Source organism: Lepidochelys kempii, chromosome 2 (genome assembly GCF_965140285.1).
Source record: "Lepidochelys kempii isolate rLepKem1 chromosome 2, rLepKem1.hap1, whole genome shotgun sequence".
NCBI classification, from domain to species: Eukaryota; Metazoa; Chordata; order Testudines; family Cheloniidae; genus Lepidochelys; species Lepidochelys kempii.
Window position 1 is genome coordinate 262618898 of NC_136381.1, and position 27537 is coordinate 262646434.

Consider the following 27537-nt stretch of genomic DNA (forward strand, 5'->3'; position numbering starts at 1 on the left):
GCAGTAACTATTATGATGTTGTGAAATCTCACCATCTTGTACTGAAAAGCAACCGCACAGTAAAAGGCTCTTACCTTTCACAGTCAGCATTGCAGAGGTTGTCTCATCCCCAGCAATGCAGGAATACTCGCCGGTGTCTTTAGGCTCCAGGTGTTGAATACATAACTCATGAATGGTCCCATCCTGTCTGATTCCATACTTGGAACTTGACTGAAGCACCCTGCCATCTTTCCTCCACTCTACTACAGCATTAATTATTGTGACCTCACAGCGTAGCTTGACCATTCCTCCCTCTTCCACTTCCTCATTCTTTAGCTGTTGCTTGAACAGAGGTTTAATGGCTGTGGAGTCAAGAACAGTCAATAGACAATCCATTAGCTATGTGCTTATATGTAGAAAGATGAACCCAGCTACACACAAGGAGGCTGGCTGCCTGTGGCCTCATGCTGCAGAACAAATATGCATTTAATAATGTCAGAGGTAAATAAACCACTTGTGATCCCAGTATATAAAGAAAGGCAATTTCAGTGCAATTTCCCTCAAGGTTTTATTGCACACAAAGTTCAGCGTTTCTTTATCAGAAGGAGCTCTATTATGAGCCTTCTTGTGATGTAGAAGATAGCATTAGGAGTTAGGATGCACTATTGGCATTCATTCTAAATACAGAGTATACTCTTCTTACTAACACCAGTGTAACTCCATTGACTTCAATGGAGTTATTCCTGATTTACATCAACTTGAGAAAGAGGAGAATCAGGCCTTAAACACACATTCTGTTGCATCACTGTCTTTCCAAAATCCTTAGACTCGCAACAATAATCCCTCGCAGAAGATGTAGCACTATTGTACGAGAACAAATTCCATCCAACTACTTGGACAACAGCCACTGAACTGTTGGGAGGGTAGTTAATTATGTGACTAGCCACCCACTTTATTTTTGTTTTGTTTAAATGCTCATGCCTTTCACTGCAGTTTATTAAAGACGAAAATCAGTAGGTAATCAAAGTGATTCTATAACTTGCTTATGCATGATGATTCTATTACTGCACTGGACTAGAAAATAACCCAAACTACCAGATCTGAAAAATTAACATTTGTTAAAATCATGGAATCTTCATCCAGTGTGAATTTTCTTGCAACTGTTAAGGGACACATGGAGGTCATTTATATGCAGTGAATTATGCATCCTAACAGGCATTCTAAAAATGTCCCTCCACAATCCACTTTTGTGCATTCTGATTCGTGGTTCTGCATCTGCTTTTCTCTTATTCAACTTATTACTAATTTGTTGTATTCACGAAGAAATTCAGAGTAACTTCTCTAACATGTCACTGATCATGTTTTTAAATTGTGCCCCATTTAGGGTGATGCTAACCATTCACTCTGAGGTTGGCTGTGCTCCGTTGATCTCCAGTATCACAGGTGTAATCCGACGTGTCCTCTGGTTCTGTGTTATGGATCACAAGTTCAGCTATGAGACCATCTAATTTCATTTCATATTTGGCACATGGAAAGAGGTCTATGGTGCCTTTCCTCCATTGCACAGAAGCCGCGGCCTTTGTCAGCTCACACTGGAGTTTTACTGTAGCTCCTTCTTCCACTTCCTTGTCCTTGAGCTCTTTTTTGAAAAGAACTGGGAGGGCTAAAAGGAAATGAAAAAAAAAACAGGGGCTTTTATTTAACCCCAAATCAAGTACCTGTTAACATAACCAGACACTGACGTTGTGGGAAAGGTAGCGCCTGATTTTTAAAAATACCCCCCAAAGTCACTATCATAGAACGTATACTGCCAACTTGTACATTATAATGGTAACTGATTCCATTATCTTCAAAAGAGGCTGTCTGCAATTCTGAAGTTTCCTTCAAGTACTCTTTGACCTTACGTCTTCCCTTGGTTGAGTTCTTTGAGCTAAATTAACTTTGAACCGATCCCAGAGATATGTCTGTATTCAGAAATGAATCTTCCTAGGGCCAGACCCTGGGAAAGTCCCACATTGGTCTCATTCCAGTTACTAGATGGAGAACTTTGTTTTTGTTTAATATTGGAGAGGACATCAGTGGTGCATCAAGACAAATGTCCAGTGACATTAAGTTGAATCATTGCGGAGCTTCCCTCTCAAACTCTTCCCAAATGTATGGGAAAGTTACTCATGTTACAAGCAACACTCAAGTGCTCTGTGACAGAGCTTCCTCTCTGCCTCTGTGGGTCCCACGCTTCCATTTAGCGGCGGGCTGGGGTATTCCTCTTTTCCCTCAGAATTTTCCCCATGCCCCTGGGTTTACTGTCCACACCCTGTCAGAGCAGGGTCCCTCCCTGATGGGGCGGGGGGGAAGGAAGGAGAGCCCCTCAGTCTCTGGTAGCCCCTCTGGTCATGGTGGCAACAGACCAGACACTCGGTTCAATCTCTCCGCTCTGGCAGGGTCTCTTCCCTCAGACCTCTGGAGCCCAGAAGGGCCATCCACCCTGTTAGGCAGGGATTCTCCCACTCTTCACCTCTGTACCTGCGTGGCTTCTCTCCTAATGCTTGTCAGCCTCTACACTGCCCAGCGCTCCAGTAGCTTGCCCTCCCCACTCAGCTCCTATTGCATGCCCTATCTGGCTGGAGGGAAGGCTTTTAACAGGTTCTGGCAGGCCCTTGATTGGCCCCAGATGTCCTAATTAACTTAGAGTAACCCCTGTTCAGCTACCAAGGGAAAAGGGACCTGCTTATCCTGGGGCTAATATATCTGCCTTCCAGCACTCTCCTGTACTGCGGGAGGCTCCTACACCTTCCCAGAATCCAATAGGAGCACACTCCTGTAGCTGTCTGGCCCGACCCTGTCCCAGCTCCTAAAAACAAATACGATCTCTTAAAATAAAGTACCATCTCCTCTTCCATACCACTGTTCCCTTCAGGATAATGGTGCCGGGCGACTTTATTTTTAAAGAAAATCAATAAGATTGAAGGGAAAAAATCATTATACCCCAAAATTATATAATTCAATCATGTTACTTTTGTGTGCTGAAGCAAATCAATTGTTTCAGGAGCGAAGTCAGCGAGGGACTCTCATCACCTACCTTTCACATATAAAGAAGCCTTTGTTTCCTGTTCCCCAATATCACAGCTGTATTCTCCTGTATCTTCGACTTGGAGATTATGTACTAAGAGCTCCACAATGCATTCCCTCTGTTTCATTTCATACTTATTGCTAGGCTGCAGCCCCAGGCCTCCTTTCCTCCATTCCACTGGAACTTTTGGTTTTGACAGCTCACAATGTAATGTGGCTGTACCTCCTTCTTCAGCCTCCTGATTCTGAAGGGGTTGCTTAAATACAATGGGCAGGGCTGTAAAAATTGAGAGGTAAATATTTTAAGTGCATGTTAGTCCCCAGATGAAGATATCTACCAGGGACCATAAAGAACAAGCTAAACCAGGGTTTCTCTAACACTGGTCTGTAGACCACTTCTTGTCAGTCTGTTTCATGAACCGTTTCTGAACCTAGAAACGGTGGTGGGGTGGGGGAAGGACTGTGGCATTAGGAGCAGAGTTTCTTCATGAGTAGATCTGTCTCACAAAGTAGTCCACAAAATGAACAAGTCTGAGAGCCACTGATCTAATCTGATCAGACTTTTCTATGGAAGCATCTCTACAAGAACAGAAGAGGCTGCATTTGAAGAACACAGTACCTGAAAGCAAGGGCTGAAGTGGTAGTGAATTTGTCCTCCTATGTGGTCCCTTTCCCTCCTATCAGGTTTTAAGATTTACAACAGCCTGTTGTGTTTAGCTTAGAGAATCTTCTCCTTTAGATTGTAAACGAATGCATCCGATGAAGTGAGCTGTAGCTCATGAAAGCTTATGCTCAAATAAATTTGTTAGTCTGTAAGGTGCCACAAGTCCTCCTTTTCTTTTTGCGGATACAGACGAACACGGCTGCTACTCTGAAACTTGGGACAGAGACTATCTTTTTGTTCTGTGTTTGTACAGCACAAAGCACAGTGGGGTCCTGGTCTGTGACCAGGGCTACAGTAATATAAATAAATAATACTAGTAGTAGATAAATTCTCAGCCAATGCATAACAGGCAATGTTAAGTTTCAAAATGTGACAGTGGTTAGTTCAATGGGAGATGAATGTAATACGAATGGAATTGGAGAAAGTTTCAGCTTTCAGAAAGGACCTAGTTTAGTATGACACCGGGGGCTCAGGCAGGCAAGTCGAGCGACACTAATTGCATTCAAACTCTACCGTCAGTGTGCAGCACTGACTACTCAGAACATTTAATAAATATCTGTTTCCTACAACTCTACCTGCCTGTCCTACCACTTATTATTAATGAAAAAATAAAAAGAACAGCTCGAAAAAGAAAAGGGAATTCAGCAACAAATAACTCATCTTTGGGTTTTCTCTCATCAACACTTAAGTTATATGGTAGCTATAGTCAATATTTGATTGACAGCAAAGTTTCTTTCACCAGATAGAGCTTTTCCCTTCTGGGCAAAATCTTCTTGAGCTGAAAAGGCCAACAATTTTTGCAAATAAATTTTCCTGTCGCCATAAAAAAAACCAGCTGCTCATGATGAAAAGTCAGCTAATTCTGCCACATAAACTGCCTTTCATTTGCATAAAGTAATTTGAAGCAAAAATAAAATTAAAAAAAAACTTTCAATTTTCACAAACCCATAAACATGGCACTTTTACCCATTTCACTAGTAGTGGTCATTCCCTGCCCTATGGATTCAGACGACATCTGAAGTTGGACCAAATTAATTATGAATGAAACTCCACGGACTTCAGCTTGGGTTACAAAAATCCACTTGGGAGCATTCAGCGTGAGAAACATTTTAAATATGGGGTCACCCCCACAAACAGCAGTAGCTATAATGCCATTATAGAAGAGCTCACCAAATTCTCATTTGCTGTCAACTTCACTCACTCAGACGGCTTGGGTGCACCAGTACCTTTACATCACCAGATTGTTTAACTGCTTTGCTGCTGCTTAAACATTTCAGGTATGCCAGGCAACCCCCTCACCCCCAAGACTGGCACATGTGCCAGATCTGTGGGAACAATCCATTCAGATTTCAGTGGAATAGGCAGGAGTGGGTGGGTGAGATTCTGTGGCCTGCGTTGTGCAGGAGGTCGGACTCGATGATCACAATGGTCCCTTCTGACTTTGGTATCTATGAATCTATGAATACACCAAGAGCACAGCAGAACATACACTGGAATAGAGGACCAGCAGCAAGGCAACTAAAGCAAAATTCGAAGGACCTTATTTCATAGCACATTTATGTGGCCACTGTTGCAATGTTCTGCCTACCATGTATGGTCACTGCAGCTGTTGTCTGTTGATCCCCAGAGTCACAGGTATATTTTCCTGTATCGTCCAGTTTTAAGTCATGAATGACCAGCTCAGCAATGGGCCCTTGTCGCTTCATCTCATATTTCAGTCCAGGGTAGAGAGTTGTAGCTCCTTTCCTCCACTCTACAGGAGCACTAGGTTTGGTAAGCTCACACTGCAGTGTGACTGTGCCACCTTCTTCTGCCTCCTCATCCCGAAGCTCATGTTTAAAAAGTGCTGGTAGGGCTATGAAATAAAAACATAACGTGCATCATACCACAACTGGGCTTTCTTGGGGGAGAGACAATGTAGAAAGAGTTTGGACTCTGTAACCCTCTACAATGAACTATTTTGGTGTGTCAAGACCTCAGGAATCTACAGTAGTAGATCCCAAAGAGGTAATGTGCATATTTTCAGAACCAGAAGGTATCTATTTCAGGAAGCAGCTCTTGCTATGTATTTTGCTCATTCTTAACATGAACCAGGACCTACAGGGGGCAGGAGGCTTTTATTGATACAAAAGTAACAAATGTGCTGGGTCCGCCCCATGGTCTTGGAAAAGTTCTTGGGGCTGAAGAGTTGATCTGAACATCTGCAATAAGGAGTAAGCATTTCAATATTTTTTCCTAAAGGAGGGTTTTACGGACAAAATTAGAGTTACATGGCCCATCTTGGGGCCTGCACAGGATTCTGTGTTGCAATTCCCTTTTGCTGCATGGCCACTCTGTTAGGCCATTTGGGCTATGCTCTTGTGCTCCCCTTGCGGATTTAATTGTATTCCTGGCCCAAAACTGATGCAAGCTTGTCTGAAACTTGGCCCAGTTTTGCCAAAGAGTTTGTGAAGCTCAGTGAACAATTCAGTTCACCTGGGCTGCGTTTTTTGGTTTGTGTGATGTACTTGTACAATGAATTGCTCTAGATCTGTTTAATATCTCCTAAATTGCAAACATGATCCATCACAAAAGACTGTCCATAATAAAAATTACTATAGTACACCAAGGGTCAATTCAAAGTAAATGGAGGAGAACCTGAGTCACAAACATACATCCCAGGCTGGAAGTACAGAATACAGCACACCAGAAAGGAATATTGGTCAAAGGCTTTGCTCATACTAGTCTTCTTAATGAATCTCAAGGTAGCTAGCAAAGGATGCAGGATTCAGCCAAAAATTTGCATAAAACCACACCTCTCACATAACAACAATAAGAAGCAGTATTCCTAAAAGAGCAGAAGGGGACGCAGGGAAATTGCAAGAGGCACTTATATAGGATGCCCAGATAATGTACAGAGATAAAAACATGTCACTTTCAGAATTAAAAAGGATGATGAGTCATATCCTTCTTTCATTTTAGGAGACTTTTAATCCCTTCTCTTAAGACATCTTCTCAGTTTAAAATGCATGAGGACTCTAGCACAGTATTATTGAGAGCTATTTTAAACAGAGTCCCCCAGCCTTATAGTTGTTGCGTGCTGGAGCATTACTGTATGAGTACAAGCCTTAATAGCAAGCTTTGCATCCCATGACATTATTTCAATAAGTAAAGCTGGTATTAAAAATACTTCAGAAATTATTTTCTTTTCCTTTTTACCATGCACTGTTAAGGCAGCTGTGGTCTTCTGGTCTCCACACACACAGGTGTAATCTCCAGCATCCTTCAGATCCAAACCATGGACCACCAGCTCCACAATGCAACCTTCCTGTCTCATTGTGTACTTGTCATTCGATCTGATCACATTGTGACCCTTCTTCCACTCCACTGGGGCAGCGACCTTGGTCAGCTCACAGTGCAGGGTGACTGTTCCACCTTCTCTGGCTTCCTCATTGCACATTTCTTCTTTGAAAGATGGAGGCAGAGCTGAAGGATGCAATATATACACTGCATTACAAACTGATGGCAATTAGCTGCTGTAGTTGAAAAAACAGGAGGTGGAGGGGAAAGCAGAAAAGAGTGAAGGAGGATAGGGCTTGAGAGGAACGGAGAAACAGCAGAGAAGTAAAAAGTGATATTATATCCCAATTGAAATGTATGTCTGAATTCTTGTACTGTTTAGTCTGATTTTACACTAGTGAAACGTCACTGACCTCAACAGATTTACTCCTGACTTACATAACATAAGAACAGCCATACTGTCTTCCAACAGTGGCCAATGCAGGTGCTTAAGAGGGAATGAACAGAAAAAGCGATCATTGAGTGATCCATCCCCAGTCATCCACTCCCAGCTTCTGCAATCAGAGGCTAGGTACATCCAGAATATGGGGTTGCATCCCTGACCATCTTGGCTAATAGCCATTGATGGACCTATCTTTCACGTCAGGAGGGGGAACATTAAGACCATAATCTTTGGTATCCTCCACCTGGATCCGAGACAATTAGCTCTGTAATGGCCCCCTTCTGTTTCATTTGTATTTCTCGCTTGCTTTTAGTTCCTTCTGCCCCCTTCTTCTACTCCACTAGAGCTGCTTTGGTTAGCTAACAGTGAGGCATGGTTCCTTGCTTTGGTTTTCTCTTCATTTTTTAGTTCTTCTTTTAAAAATGCATTCAAGGCTGATGGGCTCACCATGAGCAGAGGAGTAATCCAAACTCCACAGAACTTTTAACCCTAACTTGTCCTCCTTCCCCAGGATATGATTTTTCTGTTTACACGTTCCTCATTTATCTGCTTCAGATATCTGTCTTGATACATCTCACCCACCCTCTAAAGATAACAATCCCCTCTAAACAATGTCTGATAACATTTTCATGACTATTGTCTCCGATTAACTACATGGATTAGTATCTCAACTTTCAAGTTGTAATGGGCACAGTCTCAAATTGGAAAAGAAACAAAACATTAAAATGTAAAGGTTGGGTCAGACCAAAATTCCAAATTTGAATCCCATGTCCAAACTATGGGCCTAAATCCAAACTCCTTGGATGTGATGTATTTCCCACTTAAACTAGTTTGAAACTGAGGTACCAACTTCAACCATGTGACCCCTGATTTTTATATTAGTGTGAAAATAGAATAAGATCATATCAAGAAATCATCATTATCTCCTCAGAAAATCAGACTTCAAAGCAAAGCCATCTGAATGGACAATGGCTGCAGGAACAGAACCCTAGTGCAAAACAGTTCTTACAGTAGATGTTTTGTCTAAATTATTCTTGTGATCAGAGTAGTATTTATTTTCCTATACAAATAGTAGACAGACGGGGAAAGAAAATGCCAGAAAAGGAAGACAAAAGAATTGTCAGAGTTGTGTTTTAGGAAAGGAAATGGCAGAAATTGGATGTGTTAGATGTTCATGAGGATGCAGAATGGGATTTTTCTATACAGGTAGCCTCCAGTTTATCAAAGCTAAGGAATGTTATTCTAAAAAAATGGAGCTGCAGTGAATGAAGCAGACATGACAGATAAAGGAAATGTGGACACAGAGCCAAGTTTTCCTACCAAGGATGCAGGTGATAAGAAAAATTAGACATAGTTCATGACAAAATATTATTACCATGTACTGTTAAAGCAGCCGTGGTCTGATGTTCTCCACACACACAAGTATAATTTCCTGAATCCTTCTCATCTAGATCATGGACAACCAGCTCTGCAATGGCACCTTCCAGTCTCATTTTGTATTTCTCACTTGCTTTGAGTACCTTGTGCCCTTTCTTCCACTCTACTGGAACAGCCTTGGTCAGCTCACAGTGCAGAGTGGCATTTCCACCTTCTTTAGCTTCCACATTCTTTAGTTCTTCTTTAAAAAGTGCTGGCAAGGCTGAGGGATGCAACATGGACAAAGTGGGCATCAAAATTCCAGAGTTTGAACCCTAATTTCTCTTCCTTTCTCATGCTATTTCCATTCAGACATTTCTCATTTATCTTGTTCTAATATCTGCTTTGATATGACTGACACACCAATCCTTAAAAGAAAGCAACTCCTGGTTCTGTTTGACCATGTTTTTACTTACTGTCCCTAATGAATAACCTCACCTCTCACAAGAACATTACAAATGAGATGTAGTGCCTATTGACAACTTACACTGCTAGATGTAATCTTATTCTATCTATATGGACATGATCTCTTGGAGGCTGGTCCACCGATAAGTTTTCAGACAACTTACAAGCTAAAATAATGAAAGAAACTAGACAGCAAAACATAAATCACACACTTCTGGTTTTAAATCGAGGTGCATGGGAAAGCCTCTAAAACATGCCCAGAGAATGTTGGCTTCTCACTTATCTTCTCAGGAATCTTACCCCAAAATAAAAACACCCACAGGAGACACAAACAAGGTCTATAGAAACAAACCATAGTGCAAATTTCAGTCAAACCCGCCCCATGCATAACAACTGTTAACTAAGGAAGGAGGACAGGAAAAGAACATGGCCTAGAAAAGAAGTCAGAAGAAAGGATAAAATCCATGTTTCAGGGAAGGACAGGGAGCATTAGGATGTGGTCGGATAAAGCACAATGAGACAGGATAGGATAGGATCTTTTTGTATAAACAACCTCCATGTCTTCAGAGCCAAGGAATGTTATTCCAAACAAAAGGAGTTGCAGTAAATGAGGTGGAGAGCAGTGAAACAGATTAAGGAAATGTGAACACAGAGCAAGGATTTATTTCCAATTTTGTTGCAAAGGAGGCAGCAGAATAAAACAGAATAATCACTGATAGTATATTAGCTGACAGTTTATTTTTACCATTTACTGTTAAGGTAGCTGTGGTCTGTTGGTCTCCACACACGCAGGTATAATCTCCGGTGTCCTTCACCTCCAGAGTGCAGATAGCCAGCTCTGCAATGGCACCTTCTTGTCTCATTTTGTATTTCTCACTGGCTTTGAGCACTTTGTGCCCTTTCTTCCACTCCACTGGAGCAGCCTTGGTCAGCTCACAGCGCAGAGTGGCTGCTCCATTTTCTGTAGCTTCCAAGCTCTTCAGTTCTTCTTTGAACAGTGGAGGCAGGGCTGAAGAATACAAAATGAATGGAGAATGCATGAAAGTTCACACTGGCAGATGGCTGGTGTGTTGGGGAGAAAGTTGAATCCTACAGTATGAAGGCCTGGTCCAATGTCCATAGAATGCAATGGAAAGCCGCCCATTGGCTTCAGTGGGAAATGGACAAGGACCTTAAGAAGGATATAAAGTAAAATGGAAGGAGAAAAGGTAGCTAAGAACATTTGCATATAGACAATTCTTTTCCCCATTATAAACCATAGGAAGAGTAAGGCAAGCAAATTATAAGGGCATGTAAAAAGACAAACTAAAACCATGGGAAAAGAACACAACAAGCTAATAAAATCCAGCTAACGAAGAGCTTGCAATGGAATAATACTGCTGTCATAATAAGACAGTAAATAAAAATGCATACATGTGGTGTCTCATAGCTATTTATTTTACCATGCACTGTTAAGGCAGCTGTGGTCTTCTGGTCTCCACACACACAGGTGTAAACTCCAGCATCCTTCAGGTCTAAACCATGGACCACCAGCTCCACAATGCAACCTTCCTGTCTCATTGTGTACTTGTCACTCGGTCTGAGCACTCTGTGCCCCTTCTTCCACTCCACTGGGGCAGCAACCTTGGTCAGCTCACAGTGCAGAGTGACTGTTCCACCTTCTGTGGCTTCCTCATTGCACATTTCTTCTTTGAAAGATGGAGGCAGAGCTGAAGGATGCAATATATACAGTGTGTTACAAACTGATGCAATTAGCTGCTGTAGTTGAAAAAAAGGAGGTGGAGGGGAAAGAAGAAAAGAGTGAAGGAGGATAGGGCTTGAGAGAAACGGAGAAACAGAAGAGAAGTGAAAAGTGATATTATATCCCAATTGAAATGTATGTCTGAATTCTTGTATTGTTTTGTTTGGTTTTACATTTGTGAAACGTTACTGACCTCAGTAGTTTTACTCCTGACTTACATAACATAAGAACGGCCATACTGGGTCAGGCCAGTATCCTGTCTTCCAACAAGTGGCCAATGCAGATGCTTAAGAGGGAATGAACAGAAAAGGCGATCACTGAGTGATCCATCCTCAGTCATCCACTCCCAGCTTCTGGCAATCAGAGGCTAGGTACATCCAGAATATGGGGTTGCATCCCTGACCATCTTGGCTAATAGCCATTGATGGACCTATCTTTCATGTCAGCAAGGGGAGCATTAAGACCATAATCTTTGTATCCTCCACCTAGATTGGAGATCATTAGCTGTCTTAATGGCCTCCTTCTGTCTCATTTTGTATTTCTCACTTGCTTTCAATTCCTTCTGCCCCCTTTTTCCACTCCACTAGAGCTGCCTTGGTCAGCTGACTGTGAGGCATGGTTCCTTGCTTTGGTTTTCTCTTCATTCTTTAGTTCTTCTTTTAAAAATGCATTCAGGGCCAACGGGCTCACCATGAGCGGAGAAGTAATCCAAACTTCACAGAACTTTTAACCCTAACTTGTCCTCCTTCCCCAGGATATGACTTTTCTGTTTACGCATTCCTCATTTATCTTCTTCAGATATCTGCCTTGATACGTCTCACCAACCCTCTAAAGAAAACAATCTCCTCTAAACAATGTCTGATAACATATTCATGACTATTGTTCCCGATTAACCACATGGGCTAGTATCTCAGCATTACAAATGAGATGTAGTGCCTACATTAATGGAATTGACAATTTACGCTGCTAGATATATTACTATTCTATCTATATGGACATGATCTCTTGGAGGCTGGTCTACCGATAAGTTCTCAGACAACTTACAAGCTAAAATAATGAAAGCAACTAGATGGCAAAACATAAATCACACACTTCTGACTTTAAATTGAGGTCTACAGGAAAGCCTCAAAAACATGACCAAAGAATGTTGGCTTCTCACTTATCTCCTCAGAAATCATATCCCAAAATAAAAACATCCATATGAGACACAAACAATGGCTACAGGAACAAAACCCTAGTGCTAAACTAATTTTTATGATGCAAATTTCACCCAAATCTGCCTCGTGCATAATGAGTGTTGACTACGAAAGGAGGACAGGGAAAGAATACTGCCCAGAAAAGGAGGAGTCAGAAGAAAGGAAAAACCCATGCTTTAGGGAAGGACAGGGAGCATTAGGATGTGTCACATAAAGCAAGATGGGATAGGATAGGATTTTTTGTATAAACAACCTCCATGTCTTCAGAGCCTAGGAAAGTTATTCCAAACAAAAGGAGTTGCAATGAATGAGGTGGACAGAAGTACAACAGATTAAGGAAATGTGTACACAGAGCAAGGATTCATTTCCAAATTTGTTTCTAAGGAGGCAGCAGAATAAAACAGCATAATCACTGATAGTATATTAGCTGACAGTTTATTTTTACCATTTATTGTTAAGGTAGCTGTGGTCTGCTGGTCTCCACACACACAGGTATAATCATCAGTATCCTTCAAATCTAGATTGTGGATCACCAGCTCTGCTATGGCACCTTCTTGTCTCATTTTGTATTTCTCACTGGCTTCGAGCACCTTTTGCCCTTTCTTCCACTCCACCTGAGCAGCTTTGGTCAGCTCACCGCGAAGAATGACAGCTTCACCTTCTGTAGCTTCCTTGTTCCTCAATTCTTTTTTGAAACATGCAGGTAGAGCTGAGGGCACAATAGATCAGATGTTAACACTTATGGAAGAATCACAATTGGCTGGGGTCAGCTGATGAAATGGAGGTGGAAGAAAATGAGAAAAATACACAAGATGAAAGAGCTTGAGAAAAACTGAAAGGAACTTCCTTTACTTTCTCCTTGTTGAGGGGTGGGTTGGCAATGCCCAGGAATTCTGACCCAAAGTATTATCCCGTACAAAGAAATGAATAGTAAGTAGGATGGAAGAAGCAACAGAGAAATTGCAAATTAATATCGAGTCATTATATGATTCCAGTGTCTGACAGTTTGAGTTTCAGGAGTGATACTAGAAAATTAGTATTCATATTAGTATTGAATATTGACAGGTTTTTTTTTACCATGTACTGTTAAAGCAGCTGTTGTCTTCTGATCCCCAGACACACAGGTATAATCTCTAGCATCCTTCAGTTCTACATCATGGATAACCAACTCTGCAATGGCACCCTGCTGTCTCATTTTATATTTGTCACTTGTTTTGACCACAATGTGCCCTATTTTCCACTCCACAGGAGCAGCTTTGGTTAGTTCGCAGCGCAGAGTGACTGATCCGCCTTCTGCAACTTCCTCATTCTTTAGTTCTTGCTTGAAAAGTACAGGCAGGGCTGGGGAATATGAGGTAAACAGACAATGCATTAAAACTGAAAAGTCTGTGGTAACTGGCTGGTACCATGAACTAATTCTGTAGCCTTTCACCTCTCATAACTTAGGATCAAATCTGGTTAGTTTGGATTTCACTCTGGCCAGTCAGATTGTGGTCAATATCATTATGTCCTGGAAAATAAAGTTCATATGACAATCATGGCACAGAGGAAGCTCAACATACAATGGATCAGCTTGGTTTGAGGTGGATTGTAAAAAGTGTGTGGGGAAGTGTATATAACATAGAATCATAGAATATCAGGGTTGGAAGGGACCTCAGGAGGTCATCTAGTCCAACCCCCTGCTCAAAGCAGGACCGATCCCCAATTAAATCATCCCAGCCAGGGCTTTGTCAAGCCTGACCTTAAAAACCTCGAAGGAAGGAGATTCTACCACCTCCGTAGGTAACGCATTCCAGTGTTTCACCACCCTCTTAGTGAAAAAGTTTTTCCTAATATCCAACCTAAACCTCCCCCACTGCAACTTTAGACCATTACTCCTTGTCCTGTCCTCTTCTACCACTGAGAATAGTCTAGAACCATCCTCTCTGGAACCACCTCTCAGGTAGTTGAAAGCAGCTATCAAATCCCCCCTCATTCTTCTCTTCTGCAAACTAAACAATCCCAGTTCCCTCAGCCTCTCCTCATAACTCATGTGTTCCAGACCCCTAATCATTTTTGTTGCCCTTCGCTAGACTCTCTCCAATTTATCCACATCCTTCTTGTAGTGTGGGGCCCAAAACTGGACACAGTACTCCAGATGAGGCCTCACCAATGTCGACTAGAGGGGAACGATCACGTCCCTCGATCTGCTCGCTATGCCCCACTTATACATCCCAAAATGCCATTGGCCTTCTTGGCAACAAGGGCACACTGCTGACTCATATCCAGCTTCTCGTCCACTGTCACCCCTAGGTCCTTTTCCGCAGAACTGCTGCCTAGCCATTCGGTCCCTAGTCTGTAGCTGTGCATTGGGTTCTTCCGTCCTAAGTGCAGAACTCTGCACTTATCCTTATTGAACCTCATCAGATTTCTTTTGGCCCAATCCTCCAATTTGTCTAGGTCTTTCTGTATCCTATCCCTCCCCTCCAGCATATCTACCACTCCTCCCAGTTTAGTATCATCCGCAAATTTGCTGAGAGTGCAATCCACACCATCCTCCAGATCATTTATGAAGATATTGAACAAAACCGGCCCCAGGACCGACCCCTGGGGCACTCCACTTGACACCGGCTGCCAACTAGACATGGAGCAATTGATCACTACCCATTGAGCCCGACAATCTAGCCAACTTTCTACCCACCTTATAGTGCATTCATCCAGTCCATACTTCTTTAACTTGCTGACAAGAATACTGTGGGAGACCATGTCAAAAGCTTTGCTAAAGTCAAGAAACAATACATCCACTGCTTTCCCTTCATCCACAGAACCAGTAATCTCATCATAGAAGGCAATTAGATTAGTCAGGCATGACCTTCCCTTGGTGAATCCATGCTGAGCCTGTGCCCTGCTCCACATCTACATTCAATCCAGCCAGTCTCCACACTGGATGATCACGAACATTGAATACTTTTTTAAATTTACCATCTAAGTCATATGGAAACAAGAAGTTCTCCTTCTTCAGCTATACACAAATTAATAAGAGCCCAAGAGAATTAGGTGAATCTTCTGTGGAACAATAATAAGTTTCACAGGAACAAATGGTAAAGTATTAAGCGTTAATTTGGAATATATTATTTACCATTTACTATCAACGTAGCTGTGGTCTGCTGGTCGCCACACATGCATGTGTAATCTCCTGCATCCTGCAGACCTAGATCATGGATCTCCAGCTCAGCAGTGACACTATCCTGTCTCATGCTGTATTTTTCACTCGCCTTGAGTATCTTGTGCCCTTTCTTCCACTCCACTGAAGCAGGCTTGTTCAGCTCACAATGCAGAGTGGCTGTTTTGCCTTCTGTGACTTCCAAGTTCTTCAGTTCTTCTTTGAAAAGCGCAGGCAGAGCTGAGGATCACAGAATGGATGGACAGTACATTAAACACTGTAAGTGCCAGGTGGCTGGTGTGATTGGGGGAAAATGGACAAAAATTACACTGTAAAGAGGAAACAAGAAAAGCAGCATGAACAAAGGAAGGTGAGAACTCTTTGCAATCAGCTCCTTTCCTCACAATATATTTCAGGACTGTTAATGCACCCAATGAAATTCCAAGAAATAAGACAAGCGATAAAGAGCAAAGTAACACAAAAATTATAAATGCATATAAACAATCAACTACTAAAAAAAAAAAAAAAGCCCCAGACACAGATGCAGGTAAAAATTATAGCAGATGGGGTGGTAGGCAATTGAATTTTGATTTTTTGCTTTACCATGCACTATCAAGCCAGCAGCTGTCTTCTGGTCTCCACACACACAGGTATAATCTCCAGCATCCTTCAGTTCTAGATCATGAATAATCAGTTTAACAACAGTGCCCTCCTGTCTCATTTTGTATTTGTCACTCGCTTTGAGCAAACTGTCCCCTTTCATCCACTCTACTTGAGTGGCTTTGGTCAGCGCACAGCGCAGAGTGGCTGTTCCACCTTCTGTAACTTCCTCGTTCTTCAGTTCTTCTTTGAAGAGCGCAGGCAGAGCTGGAGGATGTAAAAGACAGAGCATTAAAATGGAGCTCTGAGCACAACCACCAGAGAATAGGTGGAAGAAAGGGGCGTAGAAAACATCACAGGCTGGAAGAAGGTGATAAAAAGAGAGAGCTGTCTTAGGGCATGTGATGGGGTATACTCCCCACACTGGTGCTGCAAGAGCTGAATTGGGCCAAGTGGGTCCAATCAGCCAGTTAGGCTGCAATCTGGGAGCATTAGGCCTGGGAGGAAAGCCCTAATTAGGGGAATCTCGACTGTGTGGGAATGGGAGGGATTTATAGAAAGACAGGAACTTGGAAGCAGAGGGGGCTGCAGGGAGGTAGTCTGCAGTCACTCCCTGGGAGAAGGGAGGTGTGCTGGGTGGCAGGGGGGTGGGGATGACAAATACCTGCTGGTTACACCTTGGGAGGAAGGAGTTGAGAGGCTGGCAAACCCCAGGGAGTGGGGAGGGCCAGGAGGAAAGGAAGAGGCTCAGAGAAAAGCAGCAAGGTGCAGGAAGGAATCACACTTTGGATGCTGCTTAGAGGGTCCCTGAGCTGGAACCCGGAGTAGAGGGTGGACCTTGGTTCCCTCACCAGCCACAGAGGGAGTGGCACCTGGAGCAGAGAATGGGAGGACTGCCTGAGATTGCTAGTGAGCAGGGACTTTGACACACATCCCCAGAAGGGAAACCACACAGTGGCCTGGCTGGACAGCTGAGTCACAAAGCAGAGGCTGCAGTTCCTGGAGTCAGAGAGGGACCACAGAGGGAGAAATAGACAGAGTGTAACCCCAAGAAGGGGCATGGGCTGCACAGAGCTAATTCCCAGAACGGGCAGGAGGGGGACCGGCCTGCCGTGACCAGAGCACCCTGTCACATGGCCTGATCCCACACTTATTCTGTAATGAGTGGTAACTGGATCAGGCTGTTAACACAGATATTGTATTATGGAGTTGGGGTTCCGGGGAGGGAGGCTCAACAAAAAACAAATTAATTACTATGACTCCTATATGCAACAAATATAATAAAGGAAAAAGTACAGAAATGACAAATTACACAAGGACAGATGTTTGAATCCACTGGATGAACCTGAAAATTATTAAAGTTATTAGAAAATTATTAACTTCATTATGATACTTGTAATTACCATGTACTGCTAAGACAGCTGTGCTCTGCTGATCTCCACACACACAGGTATAATCACCAGCATCATTGTCATCTAGATTGTGGATCTCCAGCTCTGCAGTGGTATCCTTCTGCCTCATTTTGTATTTGTCACTTGGCTTGAGCACCTTGTGTCCCTTCTTCCACTCCACTGGGGCAGCCTTGGTCAGCTCACAGCGCAGAGCGGCTGCACCACCTTCTGTAGCTTCTTCATTTCTTAATTCTTCTTGGAAAAGCACCGGTAGGGCTAAGGAACAAAGAGTGAGGGAACATTCTCACAACCTCCAGAGATGACAAATAAATTCAATTGATGGTCACAAGCTTCTGTCCATGTCTAAATATTCTTCCACTCATTACGGAATTGGTCACCTCATAAGAGGTTCAAGACTGGAAGAGCAAATGTCTTGTTGGTCAGGACGATGATGGAAGGAGGAGAGTCAGGCAAGAACAGAGATTCAGGAGATCTGAATTCAGTTCCTGGTTCTAGAACAGAATTTCTTTGTGACCTTGGACAAGTGCCCCATGGGCACGATGATAATACTTCCCTACCCGACAGGGAGATTGTGCAGATAAACCTGAATAATGTCTCAGATACTGAGGCGACGTGGGCCAAATAAGTAGACAAATATGCAGGATGTATTGTTAGAATTGTAAGAAAGACTGCACAGAACCATCGCTTGCTTGCAGTATTACTATCCTGAGCCCTTAAAACTGTCAGCCAAATGTTAAATTATAACCAAAGACCTCTCTTCTCATTTAAGAAATATAAAAATTCCAGCCCCACCTTCTCTCCTGGCTCATTCTGAAACAAGCAACACAAAAACAATGCAAGTAAGTGAAATCCTTCCAGAAGAAGTATAATGTAAGCACGAAACATGCACAGATTAGATGGAAAATAGAAAAACACACAGGGTGTTAAGAGCTAGTACAAGAAATAGGGCTCCAGTGAGTTAGATGGAGATCAGGAAAAAGGAAGGAAAATGTATTATAGAAGAGTCCGATTATGGTAAGATGAGAATGGGAGCTTAGTGGCTGTCAGTATTGAGTTTTCCAAAGGGGATGGTAGAAAAATCACAAGTTTAAAAAGAAAATTCTGATTATTTTTTTTTACCATGCACTATCAAAGCTGCCATTGTCTTCTGGTCTCCACATACACAGGTATAATCGCCAGAGTCCTTGACTTCTACATCATGGATGACTAGTTCTGCAATGGCACCTTCCTGCCTCATTGTATATTTGTCACTTGGTTTGAGTGCCTTGTGCTTCTTTTTCCACTCCACCGAAGCAACCTTGGTCAGCTGACAGCGCAGAGTGGCTCTCCCACCTTCCGTGGCTTCCTCATTTGTCATTTCTTCCTTGAAGCGTGCAGGCAGAGCTGAGGAGTTCAGAATGGACAGAGTACATGAACATTCACATTACGGCAACTACCTGGCACAGACATCAAACACACTAACCCACAGAATTATCAAATTGTGATCCATGGACCACCATTGGTCTGCAAAGCCTTCCCTGAAACAGAATTAATCATACTGAGGACCACATAGTGGTGGCTTGGGAGGTTCAGAAAAGACCCTATCCTAAGGCAGATCTCTCTTTTTATAAGGTGCCCCACAGAATGAAACAGCTAGAGAACCATCCTCGTCTTTCAGATCCCCTTCAGGGCAGGGACCTCCTTTTTACTGTATTTGTATCGTGCCTAGAACAAATGATTCCTAAACCTGATTGACGTTTCTAGGAGCTAGTGTAATACAAATAATAAATAAACTAATAGGGTCACAAATGAAATGGCACTGGCTGACATGTCCTTTCTCATTTAGATGTGTCCTTGCAATATGCCTAGTTCAATATAACACGACTGTCAGTACCTCCCCAAGGAAATTCTTCTTCTTCTTTCGTATGGCTTGGGTGAGTATAAATTTGTAATTGTTGATATCTAGATTTGATAGCCAGCACATTGCTGCAGCAGTGTGCTGGTGAATGTCCTTCAGGCCCCTGGCAAAAGAACGAAGGAGACATTCAGATATGATGTGCTCCATTGCTTATGCCTGGTGACCACAGTCGCATACAGGTGTTTGCCTCATTTTCTATTTAAAGAAAGTTTCAAAGAGCAAGACAACAACCTTCACACGGTGCTCCTGTTAAGTGTTGGTGGTTTTCGTGCTTTGTGCAAATTCACTAACATACCAGTGTCATCAACTAGCCACTGGATGTCGCATTACCGACCTCCCAGAGAGAGTAGCAACGATTATATTTCCTGCCAAGGAAATTTAATACACTGTTCAAAATTGATAAGGAAACATGTCTCTTATCATGGTGTTGGCTGTTATCATGATATCCCCCGTTCTTGGAATGTAACATCATAACATTTATCGTGATAAAATTAACGTTACTGTTTTAACACCTACTATTTAACATGAAAATCAGAAGGATTTGCCGTTGAAATTGAGGTGTATTTCCCAACTCTCTGTGGAAATTTCTGCAATGAGTGCATGACCAACATCTGGTCCAAACAATGCCAACAGTCTATTTCTATTTCCGCTAAAATTTTGCTAAATTCATCAGCAATATTTAAGAAAATTATAGCATATGGATTTTAACTTTTTAGATATACAGACTAAATTATCGCAGGCTGAAAGTAGGGCTGTAATCCAGTTGATGATACCATTATTTTTCACAGAACAGATAGTAGAAAATTATGCACTTAATTTGGGATATATTATTTACCATTCACTGTTAAGGCAGCTGTGGTTTTTTGGTCTCCATACGTGCATGTATAATCTCCAGCATCTGTCAGATCTAAATCATGGATCACTAACTCAGCAATGGTGCCTTCCTGTCTCATTCTAAACTTGTCACTTGGTTTCAGCACTTTGGGACCCTTCTTCCATTCCACTGGGGCAGCGACCTTGGTCAGCTCACAGCACAGAATGGCTGCTTCACCTTCTCTGGCTTCCAAATTCTTCAATTCTTTTTTAAAACGTGGAGGAAGGACTGAGGAGCATAGGATGAACAGAGAGTGCATTAAAATTCAAGAACTAATTGCAGCTGGGTGGCTCCAGGAGATTAGTGTATTAATCTTCAGTCTCTAGTAATTTGGGTTACAACATACAGTATCTAAAAAACAAATTAAAATGATTTCATGGGTCTCATCTGAGTCCTTGGTTGACATTTTTCCAGTGCACGAAGTTCAGCGCATTACAACCAAACTGGCAGTCTGTTCTCTGAGACAGTCAAGCTCAGTGTTAGAACAGCTGCAGTGTAGCAGGTTAGGACTGAGAGGCATCGTCTGACATATACAATAAAAGAAAGCTTGCCCTGAACTTTCAAGAAGGTACGCCTAGTCTACTTGTGCTGTTATTAGGTTAGCATTTAAAACGTATCCAATGTACTATTTAAAATTGCAAGCTATTGTGGGTCAACTTGGTTTCCCACTCATCTTCTCTCAAGTTACCTATTAAAATAAATGAAATCTCAGTAATATGATTAAAGAAATTAATTAAGGGGAAAACTCAAACTGTTGCATGTAATTTTGCCATGACTTAATTATTTACCCCCAAATTCTATTAACATGACAAAAAGGAGCAGAAAAACCTCCATAACGTTGTACCAAACCCAAATTATGGACTTAAAGTGAAGAAAATGCATAGTGGTTGTTATAAATACAGTAGCAATATAAAATGACAGATGATATCAAGATCAGTTTGTGATCCTAATCGCAATCATAGAGGACATTGTAGAAAATCTCATATTATTTTTTGTTTTACCATGCACTGTCAAGGATGCAGTGGTCTTCTGGTCTCCGCACACACAAGTGTAATCTCCAGCATCCTGTTCATCCAGGTCATGGATTGTCAGCTCAGCAATGGCACCCTTCTGTCTCATTTTATATTTGTCACTAACTTTGAGCACCTTTTGAGCCTTCATCCACTCCACTGGAGAAGCTTTGGTCAACTCACAGTGGAGAGTAGCTGTCCCACTTTCTGTGGCTTCCTCATTTTTGAGTTCCTTTTTGAACAGTGCAGGCAGAGCTGGGGGATGGAATAGGGACAGAAAGTGCATCAAAATCCATAAACTCAGACTTTAATTTATACCTTTCTTTTAAATTACTAGATCTTGATTTATGCAGTGTTGTGGTAGCTGTGTCGGTCCCAGGATATTAGAGAGAGAAGGTGGGTGAGGTAATATCTTTTATTGGACCAATTTCTATTGTTGAGAGAGACTAGCTTTCAATCTTACACAGAATCTCTCTCACCAACAGAAGTTGGCCCAATAAAAAAATATTACCTCACCCACCTTGTCTCTTTAGATATTGATTTAGCAGCCTAAGCATATGTATGGCATTAAGACATAACTTCCAGAACATGATAATTGTCAGTTCGGTATCAAAAATACCTTTCTTGAGAAGTATTCAAACAATCGGTAATAAGGTTTTTAATGGGCTTATAAACAAATGTGCAGAAGATTGTTTGTGAGGAAAAGGAAGCGTGGGCTTGGTGTGAAAGAGAAGACTGCGTTTGGGAGAGAAGGAAGGAATAAAATGCAGGGAAAGGGGACAGGACATAGATGTGCTGCAAAGGTTGAACTATGATTTCAAAAGCATCTGAACTTTGAGATTTATCTAAACTGAACAGGGTCTCTTAAGATTTATCCATTGATCAGCACTATAAATAAATTAACACCGCTGATAGTGTAATTAAGACTGTTTTGTATCACTCACCACCAGGGGTGCTGGAACAATCTTTATAGAGCGGGTGCTGATGATGAAAACTGTGGAAACCATGTATTTGGCTTTTGACTTCAAGCCAGGGGGTGCGGCAGTACCCCCAGCACTCCTAGCTCCAGGACAACGGCTCATGACAGCAAAACTAACAATAAAATTACCATCGGCACCCATCAGATTGGATGTTGTAATTTCATCATTAGCACATATCATGGTTACCCCCAAGAAATACTGGGAACCATTTAATCCTGAGGGTCTGATTTCTCCAAAAAGTCCATAACCAAATGGAAGCCAAAATTTTCAGATATGGTTTCCTCAAGTCAGGCACTGAAATCCATTGACTTCAATCAGAGTTGCGAGTATTCAAATCTTCTGAAAATCAGGCCACTTTTATTTAGAAGCCTAAGTACATTCTTGGGGCCTAGAAAATGTTGGCCTTACTAAGTACATATAAAGTTTTTACTCTGTAAAAACACAAAATGGATCTAGAAAAGGAAGGCATCTGTACCCCCTTTTAGTTCACAATAAGGAAGATTATTTTAATACCAAGAGACAAGGTGAGGTGAAATGAAATACAGATGGGCACTATAGAAAGAAAAAAAAGGAAAAGTGAAAACTAACAGTAAAACAGGTCAGGAAGGGAATTCCAAAGGGAGTGAAGCTCTCTGGAATATTTCTCTTGTAAGGTGGAATTTTTGTTTACCATGGACTGTCAAGACAGCAGAGGTCTTCTGGTCTCCACACACACAGGTATAATCATCTGTATCTTGTACATCCAGGTCACGGATCAACAGCTCTGCAATGGCACCTTCCTGTCGCATTCTGTACTTTTCACTGGGTTTGAGCGTTTTTTGCCCCTTCTTCCACTCCACGAGGACAGGGACTTTGCTCAGCTCACAGTGCAGAGTGGCTGTTGCACCTTCTGAGGCTTCCTTATTCTTCAATCCCTCCTTGAAAAATGCAGGCAGGACTGAGGGACAGCAATAAGGACAGTTGGATTTAAAAATGCGAAAAGTAAAAACTAAATGTTCCCCTCATTTTCCAGTTAATTCCTCCTGAGTTATCAGAACTGGACCATCAGCTGTCATTAGATCAGCTTCACTGCTCTCATATAATCAATATGAGGAACAAATAGATAATCAGATAACCCCCATGCCCAGAAATGCAGTATTGGTAGAAAGGAGCAGAAGCCTCACAATCGTCACAAATCATTACAGAAGGAAGTGGACAAGAGGATCAGAAGAGCAGGTCAAAAAACCATGTTTTCCCCCGTGAAATTTCAAATGAAAAAATCTTCATTCAAAACTTTTCAGTTGAAACATTTTGGTTTTCCCATGAGAAGTTTCAAAATGATTTTTTTCTTGTTTCAACCTGAGATTTCTACACAAAACGAAATGACATTCTACGTCAAAACAAAACAAAGCCTCATTTTGAAATGTTAATTTGAAAAGGAAATTTTGTTTAGAAATATCCTGAAGGAAACAAAAAAAAATTTCACCTGATTTGACCTTATTCCCCATAAAAATAAATGTCTGTTTCAGCAAAACTATATTTTTCAGTGGGAAAACTTTCCACATGAAAAGTTTTGACCCGCTCTCATTGTGAGAGCATGGGAACTCTACAGCAATGCCCTTTACATACAGGACTGTATGTAATCACTTTTCTGTCTCAAAGCTGGAGCACAGGGAAAGAATCAATTTTTCTTAAGGACAGAATGGGATGCAACTTTTCGGTTTGTTGTAAAGCCTAAATATGAGTCAGGCTATAGGCCTTACTAAGCTAACAGCTTATTGGGAGCATGAGGAGAACAGTAACTCCAACAAAGAAACTTCCAGTGAAGAAACAATGGCCTGGAAACAGAAAAGCAGCAGCAGTTCTGGCTATGCAGGGTCCCATTCTTATCTATTTTCACTGTTTTGTGTCTGTGTAAGAGCTTGATCCAAACCTGACTGAAGTCAGTGAGCACCTTTTCTTTGACTTCTATGAGCTTTGGATCAGGACCTTAGCGAGGGATGAAAAAGGCCTATAGGTTACATCAGGAAAGGAGTGAGTCTATCCAAAGCAATGGAGGGGAAAATGGAATTATTTTTAGCATGCTTCTTCTTTTACCATTTACAGTTACAGCCGCCATGGTCTGTTGGTCTCCACACACACAGGTATAATTTCCAGCATCTGTCACTTCTAGGTCTTGGATTATCAACTCAACAACAACACCTTCCCGTCTCATTTTATACTTGTCGCTCAGTTTGAGGATCTTGTGTCCCTTCTTCCACTCCACGGTAGGAGCAACCTTGTTTAGCTCGCAGTGCAGAATGGCACTTTCACCTTCTGTAGCTTCTTGATTCTTCAGTTCTTTGGTGAAAAGTATAGGCAGAACTGCAGAATGAATGTGATATGGACAGAAGGGTATCAGAGCGGAGAAACTCAGAACTACAAATGCTCTCCTCTGTTAGTTATCTAAATCAATGCTGTCACTGTAGCCCCAAAGACTTTTTTTTTTTTTAAAGAAAAAGGTCTCAGTCGGGCTTCTGATTTTGTGCCCTCAATTGCGTAGGGTTATTTTATAGCATTTCAACATCTATCAATCTGATCGGTTGATAAAAATCAGGTGATTATATATCAAAATGCTACATAACCATTAGTATTTGTCTCAGCAAAATCACAGGAGTATAATCAGAGACCGCTTTTCAATATCAGGCCCAAAATGTTTTCCCTTGACATAAATAATACCCATGCAGATTAGTGTCTGTGTTCTCTCTAAAACAGAACTCTTTAGAAGGGAACATAACTAGAAACCATGGTGTCAACTTTTTGCTGCACTAAAATATTTTAGAGGGGCCAAGAAACAATTCAAAATAAGTGACAGAATCTACAATAGCATAAAAAAAAGTCGATCATTTTCACTAAACTATCCTCTATGTAATGGCATAAGATGATGATTACCATCTGGTCACCGTAGGAACACAGACCCAACATTCCACGTAATCTGAAGTGAGATAATATAGTCCCATTTTATAACACAATCCCTAAGGAAAAACTTTCAAACCACCACATATATAGACCAAAAAACTAGACTGAATTTGTATTTGAGTTGGGGAAAAGAAACATTTAGGTGTCTGTACTGCCTTTGATATTTGCACATATAATGCCTATGAATGCAATTACATGCAGCTCTCAAGAGGGAGAATGCAAAGAAAGATAAAGAAATTAAATACACAGGGATACCGGGGGTGGAATGAAGGTGAGGATAAAACATTATATTGGAAAAGGAATTTTAAAGGGGAGGAAATTATAGAGTTATATCATTTTATCTGGGACATCTGCTGCGTGTTTCTTTTTACCATTCACTGTCAAGGTCGCTGTAGTCTGCTGTTCTCCACACACACAAGTGTAATCTCCAGCATCCATCAAATCCAGATCAAGGATCAACAGTTCAGCAAAGGGACCCTCCTGTCTTATTTTGCATTTTTCACTTGGTCTGAGAACCTTTTGTCCCTTCTTCCACTCCACTGGGGCGGGCTTGCTCAATTTACAGTGCAGAGTGACTGTCTCACCCTCTGAAACTTCCTTGTTATTCAGTTCTTCTTGGAAAAATGCAGGCAAGGCTGAAGAATGCAATATAGACAGAGACTGTATCAGAACCAGAATGCAGTGAGTAGGATTTTTTTGTGTTTTTTTTGTGATAACCCATTTTTTTCCAATCACACATTTCAAAGCCCTAAAAGAAGGAAACTAAGTAAAATATACAGTTAAATACATGTGCATCATTCTTAGAATGGAGACAGCTTGTAGCAATAAGGATGAGAATAAGTTGTGCATAAAGAAGGAAAAGAAATGAGGGAACATAGCTGGACTGTGGCAAACCAATACCACACGGGGGAATGTTCTTTATCAAGGTGACCCAGTGTCACCACAAAGCTGAGGATATGAGTCCTCTTTCCAAAACTGCAGCGAACAAGGGATCAGAGGAGCAGCCATGGATCAGTGTGAATGCTGAATGCCAACATCTTGAGTTCCATAGAGGAGATAAATATAAAACAACCTATTTAATTTTGGGCACATTTACCATTCACTGTTAAAGCAGCTGTTGTCCTCTGGTCGCCACACACACAAGTGTAATCTCCAGCATCCGCCAAATCTAGGTCTTGGATAATCATCTCAGCAAAGCGGCCTTCCTGCCTCATCCTGTATTTGCCACTTGGTTTCAGCACCTTTTGATCCTTCAACCACTCAACTGAGTCAACAGCCTTGGTCAGCTCACAGTGCAGTGTGGCTGTTCCACTCTCAGTGGCCTCCTCATTCTTCAGTTCCTTTTTGAAACGTGTGGGTAGGGCTGAGAGACACAAAACAAACAAATATTTCATCCAAATGCCACAAACTTGGAACTGTGAAGCATCTTCCTCGGACAATGAGTGAACTGTAATTTATTTTTTAATGCCATGGGCCTCACCACAACACTCTTACACCAAGCATGATCTACCATTTGTCTAGCTGCAAACAACTGAAACCCAGAGAACAAGCCACCTGAAAACTAAGTCCCCAGTAAAGCAAGGCTTTTGTGACAGTCAACAGAGGAAGTGATTGACTGTACTTAATCCCCTTAACAGAGAGGTTGATAACTGCCCAGGGGGTCTCATGCTTCAGTACCAATTCAGTAAAATACACACACATGCTCTTTGCCTGGTTAGCGTTCTTTAGAAGACTTTACACTGTGCGTACATGCACTGAATTCTGTCAGGGTAGAGGACAAATGGACATAGGAGGCACAGCATGATGTGCAAAGAAGAACAAAGAAAAGACAAGTAGGACACAGGTAAATTTTGTTCGGAAATAGGTAAAAGGGGGAGGGGGGAGACTCTCAGGAGTGTCATTTTTTTTATGACTTTTTACCATTCACTGTTAAGGTTGCTGTGGTTTTTTGATCTCCAAACACACATGTGTAATCTCCAGCATCCTTCAGATCTAGATCATGGATGACCAGCTCAGCAATGGTGCCTTCTTGTCTCATTCTGTATTTGCCACTTGGCCTGAGCCCCTTGGGCCCCTTCTTCCACTGCACTGGAGCGGCTTTGCTCAGCTCACAGCGCAGAGTGGCTGTTCCACCTTCTGTGGCTTCCAAGTTCTTCAGTTCTTCTTTGATGAGTACAGGCAGGGCTGAAGGAGGAAACAGGCATTTATATGATGTGCATCCACGTAATATGGTTGCACTGTATATGGCATAGACTGAGACAAGGAACAGTTACATGACTCTCTTTCAGTGCCATGACTTTATAAGGATATTGACAAGGATGGCATGGGCGAAAGGCTAAATAAAACGGGAAAGTGAGCTGGGACGTAAGGAAATGCCTGGATAAATGGCGGGGTCTGTCTCCAGAGCTGATAAATTGGCATATTCATTCGCACACAGTTAATTTTTGGGGGGCGGGGAAAGAATTAAACACAATTTAAAATAACTGTTGCCAAG

General features: G+C 41.9%; 1 protein-coding gene across 1 annotated transcript in view; it reads right to left on the reverse strand.

The window, feature by feature from the left end:
* OBSCN (obscurin, cytoskeletal calmodulin and titin-interacting RhoGEF) overlaps positions 1–27537 on the reverse strand; it is a 291841-nt gene that overhangs the window by 149788 nt on the left and 114516 nt on the right. Inside the window, exons 36-46 of the mRNA XM_078851342.1 lie at positions 26964–27227; positions 22777–23043; positions 21118–21381; positions 17337–17600; positions 15310–15573; positions 10697–10963; positions 10000–10263; positions 6911–7177; positions 3059–3325; positions 1376–1642; positions 75–341 (exon numbers count right to left, since the gene is read on the reverse strand). Coding sequence (XP_078707468.1) covers positions 75–341; positions 1376–1642; positions 3059–3325; positions 6911–7177; positions 10000–10263; positions 10697–10963; positions 15310–15573; positions 17337–17600; positions 21118–21381; positions 22777–23043; positions 26964–27227 — 2922 coding nt within the window. The remainder of the gene's footprint in view (positions 1–74; positions 342–1375; positions 1643–3058; positions 3326–6910; positions 7178–9999; positions 10264–10696; positions 10964–15309; positions 15574–17336; positions 17601–21117; positions 21382–22776; positions 23044–26963; positions 27228–27537) is intronic.